The following is a 25,771-nucleotide window of genomic DNA, read 5'->3' as shown; positions in this document are numbered from 1 at the left end:
TTCACTTTCTTTTTTTGTTTTCGGGGGACAGAGTCTTGCTCTGTGACCTAAGCTACAGTGCAGTGGTGCGATCTGTTATCAGGGCAGCCTCCACCTCCAGGGTTCAAGGGATTCTCCTGCCTCAGCCTCCTGAGTAGCTGAGATTACAAGCATATGCCACCATACCCAGCTAATTTTTGTATTTTTAGTGGAGACAGGGTTTCACCATGTTGATCAGGCTGGTCTCAAACTCCTGACCTCAAGCTTCCCAAAGAACTAGGATTACAGGCATGAGCCACCATGCCCAACCTCTTTTCACTTTCTTAAAAAAGCTCCCCACTGCTTTAAGGATAATGTCCAGGTCTCTTACAAGACTTGCCAGCCTTTAAAACGTGGTCCCAGGTTAGTTACCTCTTCCCCCTTTAATTTTATGGTTAGATCAAGCAGAGTTCTTCTTAGTCACATCCTATTCCCCTGCCTAGAAACCCATCTCCCAGCCAGGAATGGTGGCTCACGCCTGTTAATCCCAGCACTTTGGGAGGCCAGGGTGGGTGGATCACCTGAGGTCAGGAGTTCAAGACCAGCCTGACCAACATGGTGAAACCCCGTCTCTTTAAAGATGCAAAAATTAGCTGGGCATGGTGGCACATGCCTGTAATCCCAGCTACTCAGGAGGCTGAGGCAGGAGAATTGCCTGAACTCAGGAGGAGGAGGAGGTTGAAGTGAGCTGAGATCTTGCCATTGTAATCCAGCCTGGGCAACAAGAGCAAAACTCTATGGCGGGGGTGGGGGTGGGGAGAGGAAGAAACCCATCTCCCTACCCTCTTATCAGTTGTTTTTTTAAAAAATAATTTAAAATTTATTTCTTGTAGAGACAAAGTCTCACTGCATTGCCCAGGCTGTTAAACTCCTGGCCTCAAACGCTCCTCCTGCCTTAGACTACCAAAGTGTTAGGATTACAGGTGTCAGAGCCACTGCCTCTGGCCCTCTTGTTGGTTATCTGGTCACCCAATACTTCATTAAGATTAGGTGTCACTACCATTTGCTCTTGTAGTGCCCTGTGCTTCACCTACTAGGTTTCGTCAAATTCTCTGAATCCACCACTAGTGTGAAATCTTTGAGAGCAGAAAGCATTTTAATTATCCTGTGTCCAAAACACGTACCTAAATGCCCAACTCATTTTGAATAAATGAAGTTACCTTCTTTGTAGGGTTGGGTGGAGGATTTTCAACTCAGAACTTTGGACTTCAGATAGTCTTTGTTACTACAGTTTAAAGATTCATTCTCGGGCATGGAAGAACAATTTAGGTTAAAATCAATAAAATTTACAATTTAGGACGAGGCATAAATTCATATGCAAATATCACGCTCAAACGAAGGATTTATGCTCATCAGTCTTTTACTTAAAGCAAACAGGGTGGAGAATAGCTCCTTGCGAAACATACCACCTGCCTAAAAGTGCAGTCGCTCGGGCGCTCCAGTCCAGGAGAGGTTTTTGGCACTTAAGGCTCCGCCCAAAGGCCCCCAAGTGGCGGAAGAGCCTCACGCACGACGTGCCGCCTCACACTCCCGCGGAGGCGTCGCGACGCAGCGCCGATGTGGGCGGAGCGGCCGGCCCTTCCTCTGGCGCCTTCGGCTCCTCCCCCAGCGCCTCACACGCTCATTGTGAAGCGACCGCGGCCGCCGGCTTCTAAGGCGGTTTGAGACCTTGAGACCCTAAATCCTTGGCGCGCGTGAGCGCCCGCGCCGCTCCTTACCCACTCCCAGGGCTAGGGGTGCGAGGTTCACCGACTTGATTCTCTCCCTCCCTACCGCAGGAGGTGACCGCGCCGGTGTGCGCTGCACCTCGCGCCACCGCTCGCTCCGGCTGCCCCTCCCCCCGGGAGCTCCCGCCCGCGCGCTCCTCCCTCCCCGCGCCCCGGCGACGCGCACGCGCGCCAGCCCGGCTCGCGCCCTCTCGCTTTCCTCCAGCCCGCGAGACCCCCTCCCCTTCCGCCTCGCGGCGCTTCCTCGCGCCGCGGTCTTCTCTCTCCACCCCCGACACCGCGGGGCTCCCCCCGCCCGCCAACGGCGGGCCCCGGCTGCCCGATCCCCCTCGCTTCCCGCGCTCTCCGGCGGGGCCCCAGCCCCGGCCCCCTCTCTCCCTCCCTTCCCTCTGATTCCCCTTCCGGACGCTGCCATCATGTTGAAGCCTCAGCCGCCACAACAGCCCTCCCAGCCCCAGCAGCCGCCCCCCACGCAACAGGCCGTGGCCCGCCGGCCCCCCGGGGGCACCAGCCCTCCCAACGGCGGGCTCCCGGGGCCGCTGGCCACCTCCGCGGCTCCGCCCGGGCCTCCAGCGGCCGCCTCCCCCTGCCTGGGGCCTGTGGCCGCTGCCGGTAGCGGGCTCCGCCGGGGAACAGAAGGCATCTTGGCGCCGCAGCCGCCGCCGCCGCAGCAGCAGCACCAGGAGAGGCCAGGGGCTGCCACCATCGGCAGCGCCAGGTGAGGACGGTGGGCTCCGGGCGGGGAAGCCTCGGCCACCCGGAGACGGGCTCGGTTCCGGCGGGGCGTACCCCGACTCGGCACCGTGAGGGGCACCGGCGGGGCGAGGAGCCCCCGTGAAGCCGGGGGAGGGCCCCCTCAGGTCCAAACAGGTCGGAGGGAAAGGGTCCCCGAGCTGCTACCGGAACGCTGAGGGGCCGCGCTCGGCTCTCGGGGCCTAGTCAGGGCTCGCAGTCCCGGCCTTCAGGGGAGGCGGGGCGCATCCCGCCGGCGCCGTCGAAACGGGGAGTTGGGGGGGCGAGGAGGTGATCGGGGTCCCCGGTTCCATTACCACGAAGGGTCTCGCGGTTCCCGGCTTTAGCCAATAGGGAGTCTGCTGCGGGAAGGGGTCCCCGGCCGTAGCCAATGGAGGGGGGCGCGCGGCCCACAGTTTGGCCAATGGGGAGGGAGGGACTTGGGAGCGGGTTGCTGCCTCCCTTTTCCCGTCGGTCTGGCCAGTAGGAGGGGAGCGAGGTGGGCGGGGGGACGGAAGGAGGGACGGCTGGGAGGACTGCGGGACGGGAACCTCTGGCGCGCGCGCCCCCTTCCCGTACGTGCGCGTGGATGCTCGGTCTCATGACCCGGGCATTCGCGCGTCCCTGGAACACCTAGGGCAGGAGCTGGGACAGTTCGTGGAGGGGCTCGTCTGGTGGCGGTGCATGAGTAGTGGACGCCCTGCTCAGTTTTTTCTGTGTGTGCGTGTGTGTTAATAGAACTGAGAGTGGCGGCACACGCAGGCGCAGTGGGCTCTGATCGCGCGAGGTGGGGGGGTTTTGAAGAGGCCCGTGGGCCTTAGTGCGCAGGCGCAGACCGGGCGATGCCTCCCGGTGGATGGCTTTTGCGGCTGCGCTGTCCCCCAGCCCCGCCAGCGGCCCCCTCTTCGCCCTCCTCAACCGCCGGTTACATCAGCCAGCGACGAGCAGGGTTACCTGGCGTTTGGTGACATCCGCAGAGTGGGTAACGGGGTGAATGAGTTATGAGGTCGAGGGGATGGGATGTGGAAGGGATACCCCCTCCTCCCAGGGTTTGAGGCGTCAGGCTGCTGAAAATATGATTGTCTTTTCTGTTTGGGAGGTAATGTGCCTGAGCTAGGTAGTTTCGAAGCTGCACTCCTGGAGCTTTGCCTGCACAGCTGGGGTGGGTTTTTGGTTAATCCGTAGCATTGATCTGTTGGTAACATGCAGGCAGCCCTAACCCCTTTCTCGTTGGTTTTTAGAGCAATTGACAATCGTTGTTGATTGAGATCTTTTTTTACTGGCATTAGGAGGAAATGTGTTTCCTGGCTTTTTAACGCCTACTTTTTTCTTCCTCTGCAAGATGAAAATCTTATTGATTGGCCAGGCGAAGTGGCTCGTGCCTGTAATGCCAGCACTTTGGGAGGCAGAGGTGGAGGATCCCTTGAGCCCAGGAGATCGAGACCAGCCTGGGCAACATAGGGAAATCCCATCTCTACTAAAAATGTAAAAAAAAAAAAAAAAAAAACCAGGAGTGGTGGTGCCCACCTATAATCCCAGCCACTTGGGAGGCCAAGGCAGGAAGATTTGAGGCTGCAGCGAGCTGAGATTGTGCCATTGCACCCCAGCCTGGGCAACAGAGGGAGACCCTCTCAAAAAAAAAAAAAAAAAAAAGGAAAAAATCTTACTGATTAATGATTTTGTAGTCCAAATCAGCATCATCAAGTGGTATATGCTTCTGGAATGGAACATTAATTTCAAAGTGGTCTAAGAAGGCTTGAACAGACTTAAATAACTAATTTTTTGTTTTTTTCTCTTATAGGGGACAGAGCACAGGAAAGGGACCCCCACAATCACCTGTGAGTGTCTCCTCCCACCCTCTTTAAGATACGTGGACCTAAAAGATGCATAATGTGAGAATTTAGGGCACATTAGGTCTAGAGAGAGTCTGATGTACTCAGGAGGGCTGTGGGCCCAACACACACAAGGCAGAATGAGTAGAGTGTGGGCATTTAGAAAAGAAAGTGAGGTGTTGACTGGTTATTCCTTTAATTCTCTCTCCTATGTTAACTGACAGGTGTTTGAAGGTGTCTACAACAACTCCAGAATGCTGCATTTTCTTACCGCTGTTGTGGTAAGTTGGTACTTAACCCCTGGGTTAAGGAACGTAATGCATCCATTTTCTGGAGATACTCCTATTTTTCCCTCTCTGCCAGGGCTCCACTTGTGATGTAAAGGTGAAAAATGGCACCACCTATGAGGGTATCTTCAAGACGCTAAGCTCAAAGGTCAGTGTACTCAAATGTGATGACTTTTGGAGTTGCAGAGGAGGAGGAGAAAGAAATAGGTTCATTGAAGGTGTCAGTTGGGTGGCGTCAGATTATGCCTTTAGTTTCTGTAGGCCTATGCTGAATAGTGCTGCAGGGAAAAAAGATAAATTTGAGGGCTGGGCACTTTAACGTTTAAATAAGTTTAAATTTTTGTGAGTTTTGCTAAGTCCTGTGGCTCATGTTGAGAAAACAGTGCACTTGGTTCCAGGCGTATTGAGGATGCGGTGTTGTGAAAAGTTTGGGAAGGATAAGAGAAAGCTGGTGCTATTTTTGCCTTCACATTTCTTGAAACTGACCCTAGGGTGTGGGGAATGGGGCATTTGTAGTTTGAACTAGCAGTGGATGCTGTGCACCGGAAAGCATCTGAGCCAGCAGGTGGCCCTCGTCGGGAGGACATTGTGGACACCATGGTGTTTAAGCCAAGTGACGTCATGCTCGTTCACTTCCGAAACGTTGACTTCAACTACGCTACTAAAGGTACTGTCCTAGGCTTACCTCAGACCTGCTCTGTGTGCATAGAGGGCAGTTTGCCTGCAGGTTGAACATGTAGATGTGTTTGGGTTTTTTCGTTTTTTTTTTTTTTTTTGCCTTAATGCCTTTTCTTTTTTTTTCCTGAGGGAAGTGGCTGGATTTTTCTTCTTAAAAGTATGTCTTGATGTCTAATACATAATGGGATGAATTCCAGTCTGTGTTGTGGTTCTTCCTATTTTCTTAACTTAGCATTTAACTTATTTTTTCTTTTGAATCATAATCTTGATAGGCTTTTTATACTTTTTCTCTTGCTTCCCTACCCCCTGGCCATTTTGACACATAGGCACACATACTCTTGGCTTCTTAAATTTCTTGCTCCTGAGCAGCTTGTGGGGAGTGGGGTTAGGGGGTGTTGGAAAGAAGTCTGAAATATGGCCTGACTCCTTATCTTCACCTCTGCCTCCGCAGACAAGTTCACCGATTCAGCCATTGCCATGAACTCGAAAGTGAATGGGGAACACAAAGAGAAGGTGCTTCAGCGCTGGGAGGGGGGTGACAGCAACAGCGACGACTACGACCTTGAGTCCGACATGGTATAGTCTCCTTCCCTGAGAACCTGGATCTGGACAGACAGAATGAGTTGTTGACAGTGAGGTTCATTTGAGGGGAGAGGGAAATATTTACTGCTGCTTATTGATGATGGTCAGGTAACAAATAGAAAGATATAGAAAATAGCAAACTAAAAACCTAGTCTCAGCTGGGGGCAGTGGCTCATGTTTGTAGGGCCATCACTTTGGGAGGTCAAGGCCAGTGGATCACTTGAGGCAGGGAGTTTGAGACCAGCCCAGACAACGTGACAAAACCCTGTCTTGACAAGATACATAAAAGCTAGCAAGGTGTGGTCGCATGTACCTGTAGTCCTAGCTATTTGGGAAGCTGAGGTGGGAGGATCACTTGAGACTGGGAAGGGTCAAGTGAGCTGTGGTCGCAGCAACTGCACTCCAGCCTGGCCCGGCCCTGTCACACATACACAAAAAAACCGAACTTACTCTATTACTATCTATAATTAACAACTGCTAACATTTGCATCAAATTATTTTTCAGCATAACAAAAAGTATAGATTACTGTATAGACCCATTTCTCTTCCCCAAATCAGCTACTCTGAGGGGTTTAAAATCTCTCCTGAGGCTGAGTGTAGTGAGCTCATGCCTGTAAGTCTCAGGTACTTGGGAGGCCAAGGAAGGAGGATCACTTCAGCCCAGAAGTTTGAGGCTGCAGTGAGCTGAGATTATGCCACTGGACTCCAGTCTAAGTGACAGAGTGAGGCTGTCTCAAAAAAAAAAACAAAAACCTCATGAATAGAGCTGATCATGGTGGTACACACCTGTAGTCCCTACTCAGGAGGCTGAGGTGCACTATGATTGAACTTGCAAACAACCACTGTGCTTCAGCCTGGGACCAGTGCGACCATCTGTTGAGAAACAAATGTCTTGTGAATAAATACATTATTGTTTTGTTATGTTTAGTTTGTACAAGAATTGGCTTTTTTTTCACCTTTTTTAATTTCTTGTGGTGCTACGTGGATCTAGTTCTTTGCTTCTATTGTTGTGTATTGTCTATATTTACATACGTATGTACGCACAGCAAATTGTATTCTTATCTGCATTTTGCTGCCATTATTTTGCTACTAACTATAGTATCTTACTGGACTTTTAGAACAGGTATTTCCCACGCACACGTGCCAGAATTTCTCTGGGATATCTTGGAAATAGAATTTTTAGGTCTTAAGACTTCTCAGTTTTATTGGTTATTGCTAATTTATGCTGTAGTTGTTAGTAGTTATTAACAATTGCAGTTAGTAATTACAATTAATAGTTGATTACTTTTGCCAGCCACATTCCTATTTTTTTCATTCTTGGTTTGGTCACTTTATTTTTGAGACGGGTGCTTTTTTTTTTTTCCTTTTTTTTGAGACAGGGTCTCACTCTTGCTCAGGCTGGAGGCTGGAGTGCAGTGGCTTGATCTCAGCTTGCTGCAACCTCTGCCTTCCAGGTTCAAGTGATTTTCCTGCCTCAGACAGTACTGCAAGCACATGCCACCATGGATGGCTAATTTTTCTATTTTTAGTAGAGATGGGGTTTTACCATATTGGCCAGGGTGGTCTCAAACTCCTGACCTCAGGTGATCCGCCCACCTCCCAAAGTACTGGGATTACAGGTCCAGCCAGTTGCCCAGGCCTAAGTGCAGTGGTGCCGTGAGAGTTCACTGCAGCCTCAAACTCCTGGGCTTAAGTGGTCCTCTCTCCTCAGTAGCAAGTAGCTAGGACTCCAGGCAGGTACCACCCCTCCTGGCTGTTAAATGTTATTTTTTTGTAGAGATGGGCTCTTGCTATGTTGCCCAGGCTGGCCTTGAACTCCTGGCCTCAGGGGATCCTCCTGCCTCAGCTTTTATAGGTTTCAGCCACTGTGCCCAGCCAATTTGGTCACATTTTGGAGTTTTTAACCTGATGGAAGGGAAGTGACTTGTCGTTGTTGCTTTACTTGCTGGATTTTAAAGCCGCCTTTCTTCCTCCCCAGTCCAATGGATGGGACCCCAATGAAATGTTCAAGTTCAATGAGGAGAACTACGGTGTGAAGACCACCTATGATAGCAGTCTTTCTTCTTATACGTGAGTGTCTTGGTGCTTTCCAGGTGATGTGTTGGGGATGTGGGGTTACTAAGAGAAGACAAGTTTCCAGGTAGAACTGTGCTCATTCTTCCCTGGGTGTCCAGGGTTGCTGTTTCGGCTCCTGCTCTGCCTTGTGGAACTGTTCCCGCAGAGGTTTTTTTGTTTGTTTGTTTGAGATGGAGTCTCGCTCTTTGTCACCCAGGCCTGGAGTGCAGTGGCATGGTCTCGGCTCACTGCAACCTCCGTCTCCCGGGTTCAAGTGGTTTTCCTGCCTCAGGCTCCTGAGTAGCTGGGATTACAAATTCCTGCCACCATGCCTAGCTAATTGTTTTGTATTTTTAGTAGAGACGGGGTTTTACCACATTGGCCAAGCTGATCTCGAACTCCTGGCCTCATCCACCCTCCTTGGCCTCCCAAAGTGGGATTACAGGCATGAGCCACTGCGCCTGGCCAAAGGTTTTAAGCATCTACGTGTTCCTCACATTTACAGATAAGGCTACCTGAGACGCAGTAGGTGCCTGTTAAACCCAGATATTGAGTTGAGAGGATTAAGTACTTAGGTACCTGAACTGGTGATCAAACTGGTTGAAATGTTTTTCCTTTTTTCCTCTTTGTCCCCTGGCACTGGGATGGTGGTGGTCTGTGGGTGCTGTTTCAGGGTGCCCTTAGAAAAGGACAACTCAGAAGAGTTTCGTCAGCGAGAGCTACGTGCGGCCCAGTTAGCTCGAGAGATTGAATCAAGCCCCCAGTACCGCCTACGGATCGCCATGGAGAATGATGATGGGCGCACTGAAGAGGAGAAGCACAGTGCAGTGCAGCGGCAGGGTTCAGGGCGGGAGAGCCCCAGCTTGGCATCCAGGTGACTGTCACAAATAGCCGGGACTGTCCTGGGGCCTGGGCCTAGAGTTGATGGATGTGTGCTGTAGTTTAAGCTTTGAGAGCATGTGAAATGTCACACATAGGTTTAGGGTTGAAGGTCCAGCAGGGTGATATAATTGGTCCAAAGTAACAAGGCTGAATGAAGCTTGTAGATCTAGGAAAAGAAACATTTCAGAACTTTGGTTTACTTTCCCTTTTTTTTTTTTGGTATCCATTTATATATATGTGCTATTTCTTTTTATAAAAGTGAAATATAACTACATTATGTGTGTCTTATAGAAGCTCCCCCTGGAACTACAGTGTGATCTTACCTTTGTTATAGGTTAGGAGTTGTAGAATTGTGGAGCACCGGCCAGGTTGGTTGGCTCAAGAGTTGATGTCACATAAGATCATAAGCCACAGAACATTTAACTAGGGCAGATCTTCAAGTGGGATAGTGCTAGAGCCAGGCAGTGTGTATGTTTGGGTCAGAGGTGGGAGACTTTAGAGGAAGAAATGGCTTCGTCTTTCCAAAACATGGGTTTTGTGGCTACCTGGCCTTATTTGAACTCTTTCCTCAGGGAGGGGAAGTATATCCCTCTGCCTCAACGAGTCCGGGAAGGCCCCCGGGGAGGAGTTCGATGCAGCAGCTCTCGGGGCGGGCGGCCTGGCCTTAGCTCTTTGCCACCTCGTGGCCCTCACCATCTGGACAACAGTAGCCCTGGCCCAGGTTCTGAGGCCCGTGGTATCAATGGAGGTGAGTTATGAGGTAAACTTGGTGGGGCAGGGAAGAGGATGCCGAGGAGGTTGGGAGGGTAATTGCAGGGGTTTGGGTGGGTTGCAATGATGCTGCATTGGTAGGAATGTAATGTAGCAGGTTGTCTGCTGCTTCTGACATTTTCTTCATCTTAAAAAAAAAAACAGGCCCTTCCCGCATGTCCCCAAAGGCACAGCGGCCTCTGAGAGGTGCCAAGACTCTGTCTTCGCCCAGTAATAGGCCTTCTGGAGAAACTTCTGTTCCACCACCTCCTGCAGGTAAAGCCTCAGTAGTGTCGGATGAAGAAATGAATAGAAAGAAACTGATAAATTTCATCAGTTTTATAAATTGATAAATATGTCAGTTGTTACAATGGTGGAATGGGAGATAATTTTAAGATAGATGTTTTGGGAGTTTGGGATTTAGTCATATTGGGAAAGAAATCTTCAGTTTCTCTGGTGCAGAAATCTCAACCTAGCAATCCATGGGTTATGTCTGCTTGGCAGACATCTTTTGAGATTTGAATCAGTTGCTGACTTTTGTGTGTGTGTGCGATGGAATCTCACATTGTTGCCCAGGATGAAGTGCAGTGGCGCCAGCTCACTGCAACCTCCACCTCTTTAAGCGATTCTCTTGCCTGAGCATCCCCAGTAGCTGGAATTACAGGTGCCTACCACGACACCTGGCTCATTTTTTTTTGTTGTTATTTAGTAGAGACAGGATTTTACTATGTTGGCCAGACTGGTCTCAAACTCCTGACCTCGTGATCCACCTGGCCATTTGCTAAGTTTTTAAAACGGGCCAACATGGGCAAATTGCTTGAGCCTAGGAGTTCAAGACCAACTTGGGCAACATGGCAAAACCCCATCTCTACAAAAAATTTAAAAATTAGCTGGGCATGATGGTGTGCACCTGTACTTTCAGCTACTTGAGCGGCTGAGGTGGGAGGATTGCTGAGCCTAGGAGGTTGCATTCCAGTCTGAGGAACAGAGCAAGACCCTTATCTAAATAAATAAACGAAATAATAGAAACCACAGAAAATTTTTAGTTTCTTTTGAATTACAGGAAGTTCTGTCAACTGAGCTTGCCTTGCTGCATAGCTTGAGTTGACTGGGACAGAATCCCAGTTAACCCCCTTAAGCATCCCAGTCAGTGGGGCGGGGTGGATCACCTGAGTTCAGGAGACCAGCCTGACCAACGTGGCAAACTCCATGTCTACTAAAAAAAATATACAGAATTAGCTGGGTTTGGTGGTAGCCACCTATAATCCCAGCTACTAGGAAAGCTGAGGCAGGAGAATCACTTGAACCTGGGAGGTAGAGGTTGCAGTGAGCCAAGATCTTGCCGTTACGCTCCAGCCTTTGCAACAAGAGTGAAACTCTGTCTAAAAAAACAAAAACCATTCCAGTCACTGATGATGCCTACCAGGCCATTTACCTGCTTATGTTACCTGCTTTGGCCTTCTAGACATTTAAGTTGGTGACCCTAGGTGTATAGTGTGTAAACTTTCTTGCTGATTTGAGTACGGCCCTTGTACTTACTACTGTAGACCAGTAGTAACCATCCCACAGCTCCTCCTTTTCTTCCAGTGGGCCGGATGTATCCCCCACGTTCTCCCAAGTCTGCTGCACCTGCCCCAATCTCAGCTTCCTGTCCTGAGCCTCCCATCGGCTCGGCAGTGCCAACCTCTTCAGCCTCCATCCCTGTGACCTCATCAGTCTCAGATCCTGGAGTGGGCTCCATTTCCCCAGCTTCTCCAAAGATCTCCCTGGCCCCCACAGATGGTAAGAGCTAGGTGTTTGAGTGCTGTGGATGCATGTTGAGTATGATGTGTGGTTCTGGACAGAAGGACTTTTGGGCATTTCTCTCTCCTTGCATAGTAAAAGAACTCTCTACCAAGGAACCTGGGAGAACTCTGGAGCCCCAGGAGCTGGCTCGGATAGCTGGGAAAGGTGAGGGTGGTTTTTTTTTTTCTGCTGAGGACTAATGCTCCTTTGTCTGGGGGAGAGTATTTTAGTTAAGTTTGTTGGAATTCAGAGGCAAACAATGTTTATCAGCCCATAGATCGCAATTTCACTTCTGTGATTCTCAGGAGTTTCTCCTTTTTTCTTTGCTAACTTGTCCTCTATTCTCTTGGCACTGCGTAGTCACCTTAGAGAAAGAATGTGTTGTATTTTCTTCTATTTCACTGTTTTCTCGTAGTCCCTGGTCTTCAGAATGAACAGAAACGATTCCAACTGGAAGAACTAAGAAAGTTTGGGGCCCAGTTTAAGGTGAGAGAACTGTGGAAGTGAGCTGGATGTTGGCAGGTTAAAGGGGTTAGGGGTGCTTCATAGATGAGGCAAAGGACTAGGTAGGGGTCAAAAAGATGAAATCAAGGATGAAAGAAGAAAGCAGTGCCTAGGGTCTAGGTCAGACTGGACCATGTATGTATTTCTCCCTTCCAGCTTCAGCCCAGTAGCTCACCGGAGAACAGCCTGGATCCTTTTCCTCCCCGGATCTTAAAGGAGGAGGCCAAAGGAAAAGAGAAGGAGGTTGATGGTCTCTTGGCTTCAGAGCCCATGGGGTCTCCTGTCTCCTCCAAGACAGAGTCTTTATCGGATAAGGAGGACAAACCACCCCTGGCACCAGCAGGAGGCACTGAGGGGCCAGAACAGCCCCCACCACCTTGCCCAAGCCAAACCGGCAGCCCCCCGGTGGGCCTTATTAAGGGGGAGGACAAGGATGAAGGCCCTGTTGCTGAGTGAGTGGAGCATGCTGGTGCCCTGGAAGGATGGCAGGAGGGACGGGAGCAAGCCGTGAAGATTTACTGTACTTTATTTCACAGACAAGTGAAGAAATCAACGTTGAACCCCAATGCCAAGGAGTTCAATCCCACAAAGCCTCTGCTGTCTGTGGTGAGCTGGGATGGGAAAATGTGGACTTTGGTTTCTGTGAGGAGACTTGGGCAGTGCTTATAGATGAATAGGGGGAGTGCTTCACTTCCAGGACCACTTGACTAGCAGGCAGTGTGAGGAGATGTCATAAAAATGTAAGGATGGCAACTTTGGGGCTGGCTTGGGGAAAGTGGACTCAGTTCTCCAGGGTTGGGTGACCAGAGATCCCAGTGAGTCTGACGAGGAGTTAACAGGTTTTTCTTTGGTTCTTGGCATTTGGCTGAGGGAGTATTAAGAGTGGGGTAAGAGTGGGGTAGTCATGAACAGAAGCTCTATTTGGGCCAGCTAACTTGGCTTAAGCGCTTGTATTTGGAAGGTTTGTGATCTTGGACTTAAATTCTTAAATTTCACTTAAATTCTCCGCCTCACCTGTAATTTGAGAATGCTCATCTCTCAGGGTTTAGTGCGAGGCTTAACCAAGATCAGTGCAGAATGTGTTTGGTACCCAGCATTTCATGGATGCTGGCTGTTACTACTGAAGGCATGGCCAGGAGTAGAAAGGAAGATACGAAATAAAATTGTCTTCCCTTGTTTTTTGCAGAATAAATCCACTAGTACTCCAACTTCTCCGGGGCCCCGGACTCATTCAACTCCCTCCATCCCGGTGCTGACAGCAGGCCAGAGTGGGCTATACAGCCCCCAGTACATCTCCTACATACCTCAGATCCACATGGGACCAGCTGTGCAGGTATGCGGAAAGATTGACTGGGCCCAGGGTTAGGGGGGTGGGATTTGGTGGGGCTGCCTGAGGGACCATGTCAGGCCTGTTCTGGGCATTTGTGAGCAAGTCATTCAGCCTCCTCTGTGTCCTCATCCCTAGGCACCTCAGATGTATCCATATCCTGTATCTAATTCAGTGCCTGGGCAGCAGGGCAAGTACCGGGGAGCAAAAGGTGAGCAGGGCTGGGAGGGGCAGGCTTCGAGGCTGCCAAGGGCCTACTGGCAGGTGGAGCTTGACCAACTCTGCTCTCTTTCCCCTCCTCCAGGCTCCCTGCCCCCGCAGCGCTCGGACCAACACCAGCCAGCCTCAGCCCCGCCAATGATGCAGGCTGCTGCGGCTGCTGGCCCACCTCTGGTGGCTGCCACACCCTATTCTTCCTATATTCCCTACAACCCTCAGCAGTTCCCAGGCCAGCCTGCCATGATGCAGCCCATGGCCCACTACCCCTCACAGGTGACTATGGCCCAGGAGGGCAGTGAGGATCCAGGGCCCCTAATAGGGATCGCGTCTTCTCTAGAGACTCGGGAGCTGGCTGGGGGCGGCAGGCAGCATTGTGGATGGGATTGGCCAGCTGTGGGATTGGCGGTGTCTCACTTGGGCTTGAACTCCGGCTTTAGTGTGGCACCTGTAACAAGGCATTGGATATCTGTATCTCTGAAGTGTAGCGGAAGTAGTGTGTGCTGGGTGGGATTGCTGAGAATGTTGAATCAATAGGGTGATTGTGAGGAGGCCCGAGCCGTGCTATGCAAGCAGTGACTGGCAAGAAGACACCTTCCTGGCTGACTTTGCCAACCACTTCTTTCTCTGTCCTGCCAGCCGGTGTTTGCCCCCATGCTTCAAAGCAACCCACGCATGCTGACGTCGGGCAGCCATCCCCAGGCCATCGTGTCATCCTCCACCCCTCAGTACCCTTCTGCGGAGCAGCCTACCCCGCAAGCCCTTTATGGTGAGTCCTGCTGCGCCTGGCCCTTCTGTTCTGGGCTGTGCGCTGACCCTCTCTGGTGTGTTCAGCACTGGTTTTCCCTCTTCCCTGCTACAGCCACTGTTCACCAGTCCTACCCACACCATGCCACGCAGCTCCATGCCCACCAGCCGCAGCCAGCTACCACACCTACCGGGAGCCAGCCGCAGTCCCAGCATGCGGCCCCCAGTCCTGTCCAGGTGCCTGCTGTTGGGGGTGCCGAGTAGTGGTCAGGGCAGGAATGGGTGGCTGGGAGAGTGGGATAGAGCTAGGGGCATGTCTCAGTGTCGAGGACCAAGGGCCAGCAAGTAGCTGGCTTGGGTGGCATTCAACCTTCCCCTCCCCCTGACAGCATCAGGCGGGGCAGGCCCCACACCTGGGCAGTGGACAGCCACAGCAGAATCTGTACCACCCAGGGGCCCTGACAGGCACACCGCCCTCTCTGCCACCGGGACCTTCTGCCCAGTCCCCTCAGAGCAGCTTCCCCCAGCCAGCCGCTGTGTATGCCATCCACCACCAGCAGCTGCCCCACGGCTTCACCAACATGGCCCATGTTACCCAGGTAAGAGCCCAGCCGACCCACTACTTCTTGGGTCTGTTTGCCACGGCCTGTCTGCAATGGGGCCATCCCATTGCCAAGTCCCTGGTTCTACCTTGCCATAGTGCTCCCTGACTCTGGCTCTCAGAGTCCGTCTCAGGATTCTGTGGTTCTCCTGGCTACTTTTTTTGTTCTCCACAGGCCCATGTCCAAACTGGAATCACAGCAGCCCCGCCCCCTCACCCTGGGGCTCCCCACCCGCCCCAGGTGATGCTGCTGCACCCACCCCAGAGTCATGGGGGGCCCCCCCAAGGCGCGGTGCCCCAGAGTGGGGTGCCTGCACTCTCAGCTTCCACACCCTCACCCTACCCCTACATCGGACACCCCCAAGGTGAGCAGCCTGGCCAGGCGCCTGGATTTCCAGGAGGAGCCGATGACAGGATTCGTGAGTTCTCATTAGCTGGGGGAATTTGGCATGGAAGAGCTGAGGGGCTGCAGGTGGGGCAGGATGCACGGGTTCTGGGTGGGGAGTGAGGGGTCTTGGAGGCAGGGCTGTCCCACAGGGCGCCCGCCGACCTGCACCTGTCTGTGAAGTATGTAGGGTGGGCAGAAGCCACAGTCGCCGCCGCCAGGGGCTTGCTCCTGGCTCTGTCCTTTGCTTCCCTCCGTCCTCGCTCAGTTGTGATCCAGCAGCCCCCCTCCCCACTGCCTCCCCAGCTCTCAGTGACCCCGACTGTCTCCTGACTTAGCCGAGGTAAGGTCAGTGCAGCAGACAGGGCCAGACTGGGGTGTGGGGGGCTGAGCTGGGCACACAAGTGAGGGCTCTGGCTTACTGGGAAACAGCGATTGACCTGTGCTTCTGACAGCCCCTGAGACACCTTGAGGAGGCCGCTCCTTCCCAGACACACCCCCACACCCCTACTGGACGGCATTGGAGGAAGGGACAGCTGCTTGGGTTCTAATGCTCCTGCTCTCTTCTCTTTCCCCTCCAACCAGTTCAATCTCATCCCTCCCAGCAGCTCCCCTTCCACCCCCCGGGGAACTGAAGATTGTCCTGGCCGCGACCTGAGACCTCCATGAGTGGAGGGAAGAGTGATCTATGTCTCTTCCCCCAGCAGCTCGGACCACTCCCAGCCCCCCCATCCCCCCTTTCCCCAGGGGAGCTGGGGAATTCCTGCCAAGCACCTTGAATGGGAGGGGCCTCAGAGGGCAGGGCCAGGGTCCAGCAGGGGTGGGGGGGTTCCTGCTCTGCCCCTGCCCGTCCCCACCCAGTCTTGCCCTCCCATCCTCTCATCTATTCCCCCGCTGGAGACGGAAGATCTTTTATTTTCTATTATTTATAACTTCAGACTTGGGCCCCCTGTTCTTTCTTTCCCATTAACTTGAGTGACCTGTGTGAGAGACAGACAGATGCCCCATGAGGATGGCTGGACAAGGACTTTTACTTTTTATTACATAAAAATATTAAAAAATAAATAAAAAAAAATAAAATTTTAAACTAACTTAACCTGCCTCGTTTCCTCCTTGGAGACTAGAGTGGGATGACAGTTATCAGTCTTATGTGACATTGGTAGGTGCTGCATTGTCACCTGTTCCGCCACCTCTATGTAAAATTTGTGGCTACTGGCCGGGAACGGTGGCTCACACCTGTAATCCCAGCACTTTGGGATGCCAGAGCAGACAGATAATGAGGTCAAGAGAGACCATCCTGGCCAACATGGTGAAACCACATCTCTACTAAAAATACAAGTGTTAGTTGGGCATGGTGGTGTGTGCCTCTAGTCCCAGCTACTTGGGAGGCTGAGGCAATAGAATCACTTGAACCCAGGAGGCAGGGGTTGCGGTGAGTGGAGATCGCGTCACTGCACTCCAGTCTGGCAACAGAGCAAGACTGTCTCCAAAAAAAAAAAATTGTGGCCTGTTTTTGAAACCTAGGGTGATAGGGAGCCAGATGAGCCTCCTGTGCCATTGATTTGAAGGTGGGTTCCAGATTTCACGTGAAGCTGTATAGTTGATGACTGAGGTTCTGGATTACTGGATGGCTAAAAGCACATGAGATAGGAGTCCCCGTCCCAAGATTGGCATAGTGCAGTGGCATAGTTCCTGAGGATGCTGCCGCTGGCTGGCTCCGGAACTGCTGCATAGATAGCTCATCCAGCTGCCCAGTGACTGTTTTCTCATCTTGGTGTCATCTCAAGGTGTAAAGTTTCATTTCTGTTTTTTTGAGGCAGTTTTGCTCTGTCACTCAGGCTGGATTGCAGTGTTGCGATCTCGGCTCACTGCAACTTCCGCCTCCTAGGTTCAAACAGTTCTGCCTCGGCCTCCTGAGTAGCTGAGATTACAGGTCCTTGCCACCATGCCCGGCTAATTTTTGTATTTTTAGTAGCGACGTCTTCACCATGTTGGCCAGGCTTGTCTCAAACTCCTGACCTCAGGTGATCCACCAGCCTCGGTCTCCCAAAGTGCTGGGATTACAGGTGTGAGCTGCTGCACCTGGCCTTAAGTTTGTTTCTAATATGAGTACCTCATAAATTACATGCACTTCTTTATGTTGAAGGCTGAATGTTTATGGTCATTGGAATTAAAGGCCTGATTGGTGTGCAGCTAAGAGTGTGGGTGAGAGTTGTAAAGGTGAAGGTGTTAGAGAAGAGGGGAGAGGATTGTTAAAGAACTGGATTTACTGGGGAGCAGAAGTGAAATTAGGCATTATGGGTGGGACAAGAAGATTGAAGCATGGGATGTGGAAATGACCGCAGGCTTTAGAGGAGGTAGGTTTTTTTTTTTTTTAATTAATTTTTTAACCACAGGAGGTAAAACTACCTCCATAAAAGGAGGTAGTTTTTCAAGGAGGTTGTTGGGAATTCTCTGAGAGACCTGACCTTGGTCTCCTTGTCTGTAAAATGGATGTGATTGCATTTTTCCAGGATTTTAAGGGCTGGTGCTCAGTGGTAGGGGTGTTTTAACTCTTACCAAAGCTAGAGAAAGCTGACAGAGACCAGGAGAGGAAGAGTGAAGGCTACAGTATTGAGGAAGAGTCCCAGGGTATGCAGATATGGAACTTGTTAACAGGTATACGTGGTGGGGAGGGGAGAAGGGAGTATTCTAAGAGGTTTAAAAAAAAAAAAAGATTTTATATGGTAGCCACTTAGCTGCTAAAAATGGCCAGGGTTGGGGTCCCAAGATCACTCAGCAGCTGGGTGTGGAGGTGGTGCAGGAGCGGCAAGCCTTCAACTGGGCTCAGGGTATTTGAAGTACAGGTGGAGAGACAGGTCTTTACTGTGAAATAGGACAAGTATTAGTAGTCTTTAATTTTTTTTTTTTTTAAGAGATGGGGTCTCATTAAAAAAAATGGCCTGTTGGCCAGGCTGGTCTTGAACTCCTGGGCGCAAGCTGTCCTCCCACCTTGGCTTCCCAAAGTGCTGAGGATTACAGGTGTGAGGTACCATGCCTGGCTGAGTAGTCATTTTGATGCTTTCTGGAAGGACTGCAGATTGTATAACAGTCCCCCTGTACCTGTGGGGGATGTGTTCAGAGCTCCCCAGTGGATGCCTGTAGTACTGAACCTTATGTTTACTATCTATGATGAGGTTTAGTTTCTAAGGCACAATACTCTTGTGCTTTGGGGCCATTTACTGAGTAAGTAAGGGTTACTTGAACACAATCACTGCAGTACTGTGAGGGTCGATCTGATAACCAGCATGGCTATTAAAGTGAATAACAGGCAAAAGGATGGTTCATGTTCTGGCAGGATGGCAAAAGATTTCATCACACTATCGGAATGGTGCTCAACTTAAAATGTGAACTGCTAAATAGAAAATTCCAGCCGGGCGCAGTGGCTCACGCCTGTAATCTCATACTTTGGGAGGCCGAGGGAGGTAGATTATTTGAGTTAGTAGGAGTTCGAAATCAGCTTGGCCAACATGGTGAGACGCCATCTCTATTCAAAATACAAAAATTAGTTGGGTGTGGTGGTGAGCACCTGTAATCCAACTATTTGGGAGGCTAAGGCAGGAGAATCACTTGAATCTGGGACATGGAGGTTACAGTGAGCTGAGATCCTGCCACTGTACTCCAGCCTGGGTGACAGAGTACTGTCTCAAAAAAAAAAGAAAAGAAAGTAACATAGACCAAGGTTGACAGCGGATAACTGAAACCAGGGATAAGGGCAGAGACTACTGCATGTTTACCATCTTTGGGCAGAAATATGAGTTGGAAGGGGACTTAACATTCAGCCAGCCAGAAATTCCCCTAGGCAGCCCTTGTCAGCCTTGCCTTGAGCACTGAGGGGAAGACAAATCTGCCGCGTCATTAGTCAATTCTTTTTTGCAAAGTTCTTACCACCACCTTTGCTCTCACCTGCTTCCCTTAGTTTGCCTCTGTTTAAGAGTCAAAGATCAGGTTTTGCATTTTCCCAAAACAGCTCTTAAGTTGAGCCCAAGAGCCCTCCCTTCTGGGAGCTCATCTTAGCCATCCTGGTTGTATTCATTTGTCAAGATTCACTTGTGATAGGGGTGCCTGGTAATCGCTGCCAAGCCTTGCTTTGCTTGGTGTCAGCATCCTTGCTAGTCATCACTCCCAAGTTTTTGAAAATCCATTCAGCATTTTATTCCCTGCATATTAGATAAGTGGCCTTTTTCTTAATTTTATTTTAATTTAGTTTTTCTTTTTTATATAGAAACAGGGTCTCCCTATGTTGCTCAGGCTGCTCAAGAACTCCTGGGCTCAAAGGAGCCTCCTGCCTCCGCCTCCCAAAGTGTTGGGATTGCAGGTGTGAGCCACTGTGCCCAGCTGGCCTTTTTCTTTTCTTTTGAGACAGAGTCTTACTCTGTTGTCTAGGCTGGAGTGCAATGGCGTGATCTCAGTTCACTGCAACCTCTGCCTCCCAAGTTCGAGCAATTCTCCTGCCTCAGCCTCCCCTGTAACTGGAATTATAGGTGCCCACCACTACACTCGGCTAACTTTTGTATTTTTAGTAGAGACGAGGCTGCTCTCAAACTCCTGACCTCAGGTGATCTTCCTGCCTTGGCCTCCCAAAGTGCTGGGATTACAAGTGTGAGCCACTGCGCCTGGCCTGTCTGGCTAATTTTTATATTTTGAGTAGAGAGAGGTTTTCACCATGTTGCCCAGATTGGTCTCAAATTCCTGGCCTCAAGTGATCTGCCCACCTTGGCTTCCCAAAGTGCTGGGATTATAGGTGTTAGGCACCACACCTGGCCTTTTTTCTTAATTTTATTTTTTATTTACTTATTTTGAGACAGTTTCGCTGTTGCCAGGCTGGAGTGCAGTGGTGTGATTTTGGCTCACTACAACCTCCGCCTCCCAGGTTCAAGTGATTCTCCTGCTTTAGCTTCCTGAGTAGCTGGGATTATAGCCACCTGCCACCAACACCCAGCTAATTTTTGTCGTCTTAGTAGAGATGGTTTTTTTTTTTAATTATTTTATTTTATTTTTAAAAATAAAGATGGGCTTTCACCATGATAACCAGGCTGGTTCTGAACTCCCGACCTCAGGTGATCCACCCACCTCAGCCTCCCAAAGTGCTAGGATTACAGGCGTGAGCCACCACGCCCGGCCAGAGATGGGGTTTCATCATGTTGACCAGGGTGGTCTCAATCTCCTGACCTTGTGATCCGCCCACCTGGTCCTCCCAAAGTGCTGGGATTACAGGTGTGAGCCAGTAATCCTGCTGCACTGAGCCTTTTCTTAAGGAATGTTTCAACCAGTAAATGGTGAAAACAAAACTCATTCAGCTGCTCACCCTGTGACTGGAACTGGTGATGAGCAGTGATGAGCCCTCAAGTGCACTTCAGGACTTGCTCATTTATCTTGCAGAGGTACTTTCCAAGTACTTCTTATTTACTGGGTCTAGAAATGAACAAAATACAGGCATGGCCCTATGGCACTTCCACTTAATCGTGCTTCCCGGAAATTGAAGGTTTGCAGCAACTGTCAAGCGTGTCTAAAGTCACCATTTTTCCAACAGCATGTGCTCACTTGTCTTTATCAGGAGTTTGTTTTTTTTTTTTTAAGCAATAAAGCTTTTTTTTTTTGAGACAAAGTCTCACTCTGTTGCCAGGCTGGAATGCAGTGGCACAATCTCGGCTCACCGAAACCTCTGGCTCCCCGATCCTCTGCCTCAGCTTCCTGAGTAGCTGGGATTACAGGCACGAACTACTGCCAACTAATTTTTGGTAGACATGGAGTTTCACCATGTTGGCCAGGCTGGTCATGAACCCCTGACCTCATGATCCACCTGCCTTGGCCTCCCAAAGTGCTGGGATTACAGGCGTCAGCCACCATGCCTGGCCTAAAGCTTTTTTCTTTTTTTTTCTTTTTTTTGAGACAAGTCCTGTTCTGTCTCAGGTTTAAAAAAAAAAAAAAAAAGATTTTATGTGGTAGCCACTTAGCTGCTAAAAATGGCCAGGGTTGGTGTCCCAAGATCACTCAGCAGATGGGCGTGGGGGTGGTGCAGGAGCGGCAAGCCTTCAACTGGGCTCAGGGTGTTCTGTCATCCAGGCTGGAGTGCAATGGTACAATCTCAGCTCAGGTGTCTTTAAAAAAAAGTTTTCTTAGACATTACACATTATACAGTTGACCCTTGAGCAATTGGGGTTCAAACTGCACAGGTTCACTTACATGTAAATTTTTTCAAATACAAGTTACGTGGAGTTTGCCTGCCCCCCTCATCCCACCCCCACCTTGGCCTCCTAATAAACGTAAAGACAATGAGGGCCTTTACGATGATCCACTTCCACTTGTTAGTGAATATATTTTCCTTACGATTTTCTTAACATTTTCTTTAGTTTTATTGTAAGAATACAGTGTATAATACACATCACACAAAAAGTATGTGTTTGCATGCTATCAGTGAGCTTCTGGCTAGCAGCAGGTTACTAGTTTTATGTGAGGAGCCAGGCATGGTAGCTTACACCTCTAATCCCAGCAGTTTGGGAGACCAAGGTGGGAGGATCACTTGAGCCTAGGAATCCCAGGCTGCAGTGAACTAGGATGGTGCCACTGCACACCAGCCTAGGTGACAGTGAGACCCTTTATCTCTTACCCCCAACAAAAATTTCTGTGACCTGCTTTATTATGGTAGGCTGGAAGCAAATCTATAGTGTCTGAGGTATGCCTGTCCAGTCCCTACACCTACAGAATGTGAATGGGCGCTAAACATCCACTTAGTATTCTGAGGAAACAAGGTGGGTCTGGTACCTGAGCTGAGGCCATGCTGGCTCCAGAATGATAGAATATCTTTCCCAGTATTTCCCAGGAGGCTATTCAATGGCATTCTACTGCATCTAGGCAATCACTAAGCTCACTGGACTCAATTTCTCCATTAAAATGGCTCTAGGATCTCACAAGCTCTCCCTGTCTGGGGTTTGACATCCTTTTTGTCCTCCCCCATCATTTCCAACTCACACAAAGGACACAGGATGCAGCCTGGCTTACTATTCACAGAAGTTTATTGACCTCCCAAACCAGGCAGGCCAACCCTTCCAACTAGGGGAAGTGTCCATCTAGCTGCCCTCTGCTGGGTTGCAGCCTGTGCCCTGAGGGGCCACCAGAAGCAGGAGGGAGCCCTAGCCAGCACAAGGAAACCTGAGCAGAGGTCTGCACACTTAACTCCACTTGATGTTCTTCTCCTCCTCAGTCATGGCTGGTGTGTCAGTGACTAGACCCGTGCCGATGGTCCGGTTGCCATCTCGAAGGGTGAAACGCTGGCCTTTCTCTAAGATCATTGGCTGCCGCAAGATTAGGTTGAGCTTCAGGTCCTCCCCGGGCATGGCAAGCTCCTAGAGTGGGAAGAGAAGGATCATGCATGGCCTCCAGAGTGCCTTCATTCCTTAACATTTTGTTGGCTACCTCAGAGGTTAAGAGTCATGGGAAAATGCAGCAGGGGAAGGTTCTGCCTGGGGACAGTTCACCCATCCCAGGCTGTCAGGCAGATGCAAACAGCATATTGAGACAGGAGAACATGAAAGAGACCAGTGATGAATGCTCCCAAGGTGTGGTCTCGAGAAAAAATGTCTAGGAAGTTGTGGTTATGCAGTTTCCTGGTCCCAGGACTTCCTAAGCTTTCATACAGTGAAATTCAGAAAGAAGACACCTAGGAAATCTTTCTGTGGGTAAACTGCTGGCAGAGCTAAGCTTTTAACCTGCTTCAGCTTACGGCATACTGGATGAGGACTCCCCACCTCTAAGTCCATGAGCCATGCCCCTTATGTTGGCTAGCAGCACAAGCAGCCCCTTTCCACCCAAGGAAATAAAGCCACTTGGATTGTCACAGTCTGTCTTTGGAACTAAGTGAAGCAAAGGTGATATAAAAAGTCCCCCCTCCACCCTACATTCCTCCCACCCACCATACCTTCCCTGGGGGCAGGATAACCCGACAGGCCATGTCCCACGTCATGGAGAACATGATAGGCATGTAGTGGGACACAAAGGGCTTGTGGCGGCCACCTTCCTCCTTGCTGAGGATGTAAACCTGGAGAAGAGAGCAATGAGGGTGAGCTGGGCTTGACTGGAATGCTGGGGACAGCTTGGCTCAGCCCTGCCCACCATCACCTGGAGCCCTCACCTGGGCCTCCACCTTGGGGCACGCCTGGATGGAACCCGGCTTGACCATGACCAGGCCCCGCCGTACATCCTCCCTCTTCAAGCCTCGGACCAGGGCCCCGAGGTTATCTCCGGCCTCGGCCCGCTCCAGGTTCTTGTGGAACATCTCAATGCCTAGAAGGGAAGGGGAAAAGGAAAAGGGAGAAGGGAAGCGAGTGTGAGGCAGAGGGAAGGCACAAGGGATCTGCCAGGGGTAAGGCCACCCTGCAGCCAGCCCCTGCTCCCCAGGCTGGCCTCCCGTACCTGTCACCACAGTGCGGATATTCTTGCTATGTCCCAGGAGCTCACAGTCATCTCCCTTCTTTAAAATGCCACGCTCTAGCGTACCTGTCACCACAGTGCCACGGCCTGGGAAGTAACAGGACAGGATATCAGGGACCCAGAGCTACGCTGCTGCTATAGAGAGTGTGTAGGAGCAGGCACAGTCCTCACCAGGGATGGAGAACACCGACTCTACGGGCATCAGGAAAGGCTTCTCCAGGTCCCGGGTGGGCACGGGGATGTAAGTGTCCACAGCATCCAGAAGCTTCTGCACAGACTTCAGGCCTAACTCAGGGTCCCGACCCTGTTGAGGGGAAGTGACAGGACTCTGAAATTCGTATTCCGCTCCTCTCAATTACCAAAAACCACTTCCCAGACACAGAGCAGAGCTCTGGTTGACCATCTAGCCTGACTCTCTGCAGCAGCCACTCTGCCTGACCCGGCCTTCACCTCAAGGGCACAGAGAGCAGAGCCTACGATGACTGGGGTCTCCTGTCCTTTATAGCCAAACTCAGTGAGCAGTTCCCGGATCTCCAGCTCCACCAGCTCCACCATCTCAGAGTCCTGGACAGCGTCAGCCTTGTTCACATACACCACCACATGCTCCACCCCAATCTGTAGATGGCAGAGAGACAGGGACAGTGTCTGGAGGGGCCCAACTACCCATTCTCCCCCTTTGCACCCCTACTCAGGGTTGGAGTACCTGTCTGGCCAGCAGTAAGTGCTCTCGAGTCTGGGGCATGGGGCCATCATTGGCTGCTACCACCAGGATGCAGCCATCAAGAGGTGCGGTGCCTGTGATCATATTCTGGGTAGGAGGAGAGGAAACAACCAGGTTCAACGAGTTCTTCAGTCCACATCCATGCAGCCAAGTGTAGCACTTAGAAATTGAGGCCCCCTTTCTTGGCCATCTCACCACCACCCATTCTGAGTGGCCATGCCCACAAACCTACCATCTTATATCCAAACACTGAATATCTTAACCCCCTCCCCACAAGCCTAAGATTTATCCTGAAATGAGGCAGCTTCTGGCCCTGTCTCCAGTGTCCCCTGCAACCCTCACCTTAACATAATCTGCATGACCCGGGCAGTCTGTGTGGGCGTAGTGGCGGGCGGCAGTGCTATACTCCACATGGGCCGCATTGATGGTGATACCCCGGGCTCGCTCCTCCGGGGCATTGTCAATCTCCTCGTACTTCTTGAACTTAGCCCCACCTCCCTCGGCTAGAACTAAAGGAGGAAGAGAATACACCTCTCAGCTAAAATTCCAGTGCTAGAAGCAGAGCTTAGACCACACCCCTGAACTCTCCCCACCTAAGACACAACCTCCTCCAATCTCTAACTCTTCCAGCAGAGAGAACTATGGGTCAGAAAGAAATGTTAAGAGAGCCTTAAGGGTCGGCCCTATGACTTCTTTAGAAGAGTACAGACTCTGCTTGCAGAGCATTCCCTACGGCTAGAGAGAAGCCGCTGGAGGATCACAAAGTTCTTCCTGATCAGGGGAAATCTGTCTCCTGCATCTCCCAATTCACCCGCCGCATAAGTTCGGGCTCTTGGGGCCACAGTAAACTCCTCCAGCAGTAAACTTGGGGGCCACAGTAAACTCCTCCAGCAGTAAACTTGGGGGCCACAGTAAACTCCTCCTCCACTCTGCTGGTCTCGCCTCCCTGGCTCGACGTTCCAGCAGTTGATAGGGCGTTGCTAGACGCGCCCACCCCACTCACTCTTCGTGATGGCTGCAGTCAGCGTTGTCTTGCCGTGGTCCACATGGCCAATGGTGCCCACATTCACGTGTGGCTTGTCGCGCACGTAAGTCTTCTTGGCCTCCAAGGCCAAGCTGCGGCACAAGAGGGACAATGCCGGGGCCTTCAGCGGCCGCAACAGACCCTGCAGCAGGAAAGTCGGGCTGGCGGCGAGACCTGCCGGGACCCAAGCTTGGAGTCAGGCAGGACGAGGCTCAGACCAAACCCAGCCACCTACCACGCCCCCAATGTGTTCCTGGGCCGCCATCACCCTCCCCGACCCCTCACCGCTGAAACGGGTCGTCGCACGCAGCAGGGTGGCGGCCGCCATTGTGGCCATACACGCGCCCCGGGAACCGGGGAACCGGGACAAGCAGCCGGAGCGCGCAGCGGATGAAGGGCGCTTGCGGCTAGAAGGCACTTCCGGCGGAAGTACAGGGCAGGAGGGCAAG

At 51.2% G+C, this 25,771-nt stretch overlaps 2 protein-coding genes across 52 annotated transcripts; one reads left to right on the top strand and one right to left on the bottom strand.

Moving 5' to 3' along the window:
- Positions 1-1,633: 1,633 nt before the first annotated feature.
- Positions 1,634-16,196, top strand: ATXN2L (ataxin 2 like). 50 transcript variants are annotated; one of them, XM_078345046.1, is made up of 24 exons: positions 1,634-2,463; positions 4,279-4,315; positions 4,534-4,590; positions 4,673-4,744; positions 5,113-5,263; positions 5,726-5,850; positions 7,835-7,926; positions 8,585-8,785; positions 9,366-9,541; positions 9,709-9,819; positions 11,131-11,325; positions 11,422-11,493; positions 11,744-11,814; positions 11,989-12,284; positions 12,369-12,438; positions 13,019-13,165; positions 13,298-13,370; positions 13,464-13,651; positions 14,015-14,144; positions 14,238-14,359; positions 14,512-14,721; positions 14,899-15,088; positions 15,415-15,451; positions 15,717-16,196. In XM_078345046.1, the coding sequence occupies exons 1-23, from the start codon at positions 2,162-2,164 to the stop codon at positions 15,444-15,446; spliced, it is 3,120 nt and encodes a 1,039-aa protein (XP_078201172.1). In that variant the 5' UTR covers positions 1,634-2,161; the 3' UTR covers positions 15,447-15,451; positions 15,717-16,196. The 50 variants fall into 50 exon arrangements, with proteins under 50 accessions (XP_078201172.1, XP_078201170.1, XP_078201171.1 ...); XM_078345044.1 differs by having other exon boundaries at positions 15,694-16,196; XM_078345045.1 differs by having other exon boundaries at positions 15,415-15,456; positions 15,694-16,196.
- A 5,949-nt stretch (positions 16,197-22,145) lies between these two features.
- On the bottom strand, positions 22,146-25,738 carry TUFM (Tu translation elongation factor, mitochondrial). 2 transcript variants are annotated; one of them, XM_002756015.6, is made up of 10 exons: positions 25,608-25,738; positions 25,302-25,496; positions 24,641-24,807; positions 24,281-24,385; positions 24,028-24,192; positions 23,749-23,881; positions 23,560-23,664; positions 23,279-23,430; positions 23,066-23,185; positions 22,146-22,493 (listed from the first exon to the last, which is right to left on the bottom strand). In XM_002756015.6, exons 1-10 carry the CDS (start codon positions 25,657-25,659, stop codon positions 22,320-22,322), a joined length of 1,368 nt encoding a protein of 455 aa, XP_002756061.1. In that variant the 5' UTR covers positions 25,660-25,738; the 3' UTR covers positions 22,146-22,319. The 2 variants fall into 2 exon arrangements, with proteins under 2 accessions (XP_002756061.1, XP_078201213.1); XM_078345087.1 differs by having other exon boundaries at positions 24,055-24,192.
- Between the last annotated feature and the right edge of the window lie 33 nt (positions 25,739-25,771).

This window comes from Callithrix jacchus, chromosome 12 (assembly GCF_049354715.1).
Source record: "Callithrix jacchus isolate 240 chromosome 12, calJac240_pri, whole genome shotgun sequence".
Classification (NCBI taxonomy): domain Eukaryota; kingdom Metazoa; phylum Chordata; class Mammalia; order Primates; family Cebidae; genus Callithrix; species Callithrix jacchus.
This window is presented reverse-complemented; position numbering and strand designations above follow the sequence as displayed.

Excerpts from the sequence above, each read along its gene's own strand:
- ATXN2L (XM_035267290.3), top strand. The coding sequence starts at position 2,162 with ATGTTGAAGCCTCAGCCGCCACAACAGCCCTCCCAGCCCCAGCAGCCG. Across the intron at positions 12,285-12,368 it reads GATGAAGGCCCTGTTGCTGA|ACAAGTGAAGAAATCAACGT; the intron begins GTGAGTGGAGCA and ends TTTATTTCACAG. Across the intron at positions 12,439-13,018 it reads CAAAGCCTCTGCTGTCTGTG|AATAAATCCACTAGTACTCC; the intron begins GTGAGCTGGGAT and ends TGTTTTTTGCAG.
- TUFM (XM_002756015.6), bottom strand. The coding sequence starts at position 25,659 with ATGGCCACAATGGCGGCCGCCACCCTGCTGCGTGCGACGACCCGTTTC. Across the intron at positions 24,386-24,640 it reads GTCATGCAGATTATGTTAAG|AATATGATCACAGGCACCGC; the intron begins GTGAGGGTTGCA and ends CCTCCTACCCAG. Across the intron at positions 22,494-23,065 it reads TTATCCTGCCCCCAGGGAAG|GAGCTTGCCATGCCCGGGGA; the intron begins GTATGGTGGGTG and ends TTCCCACTCTAG.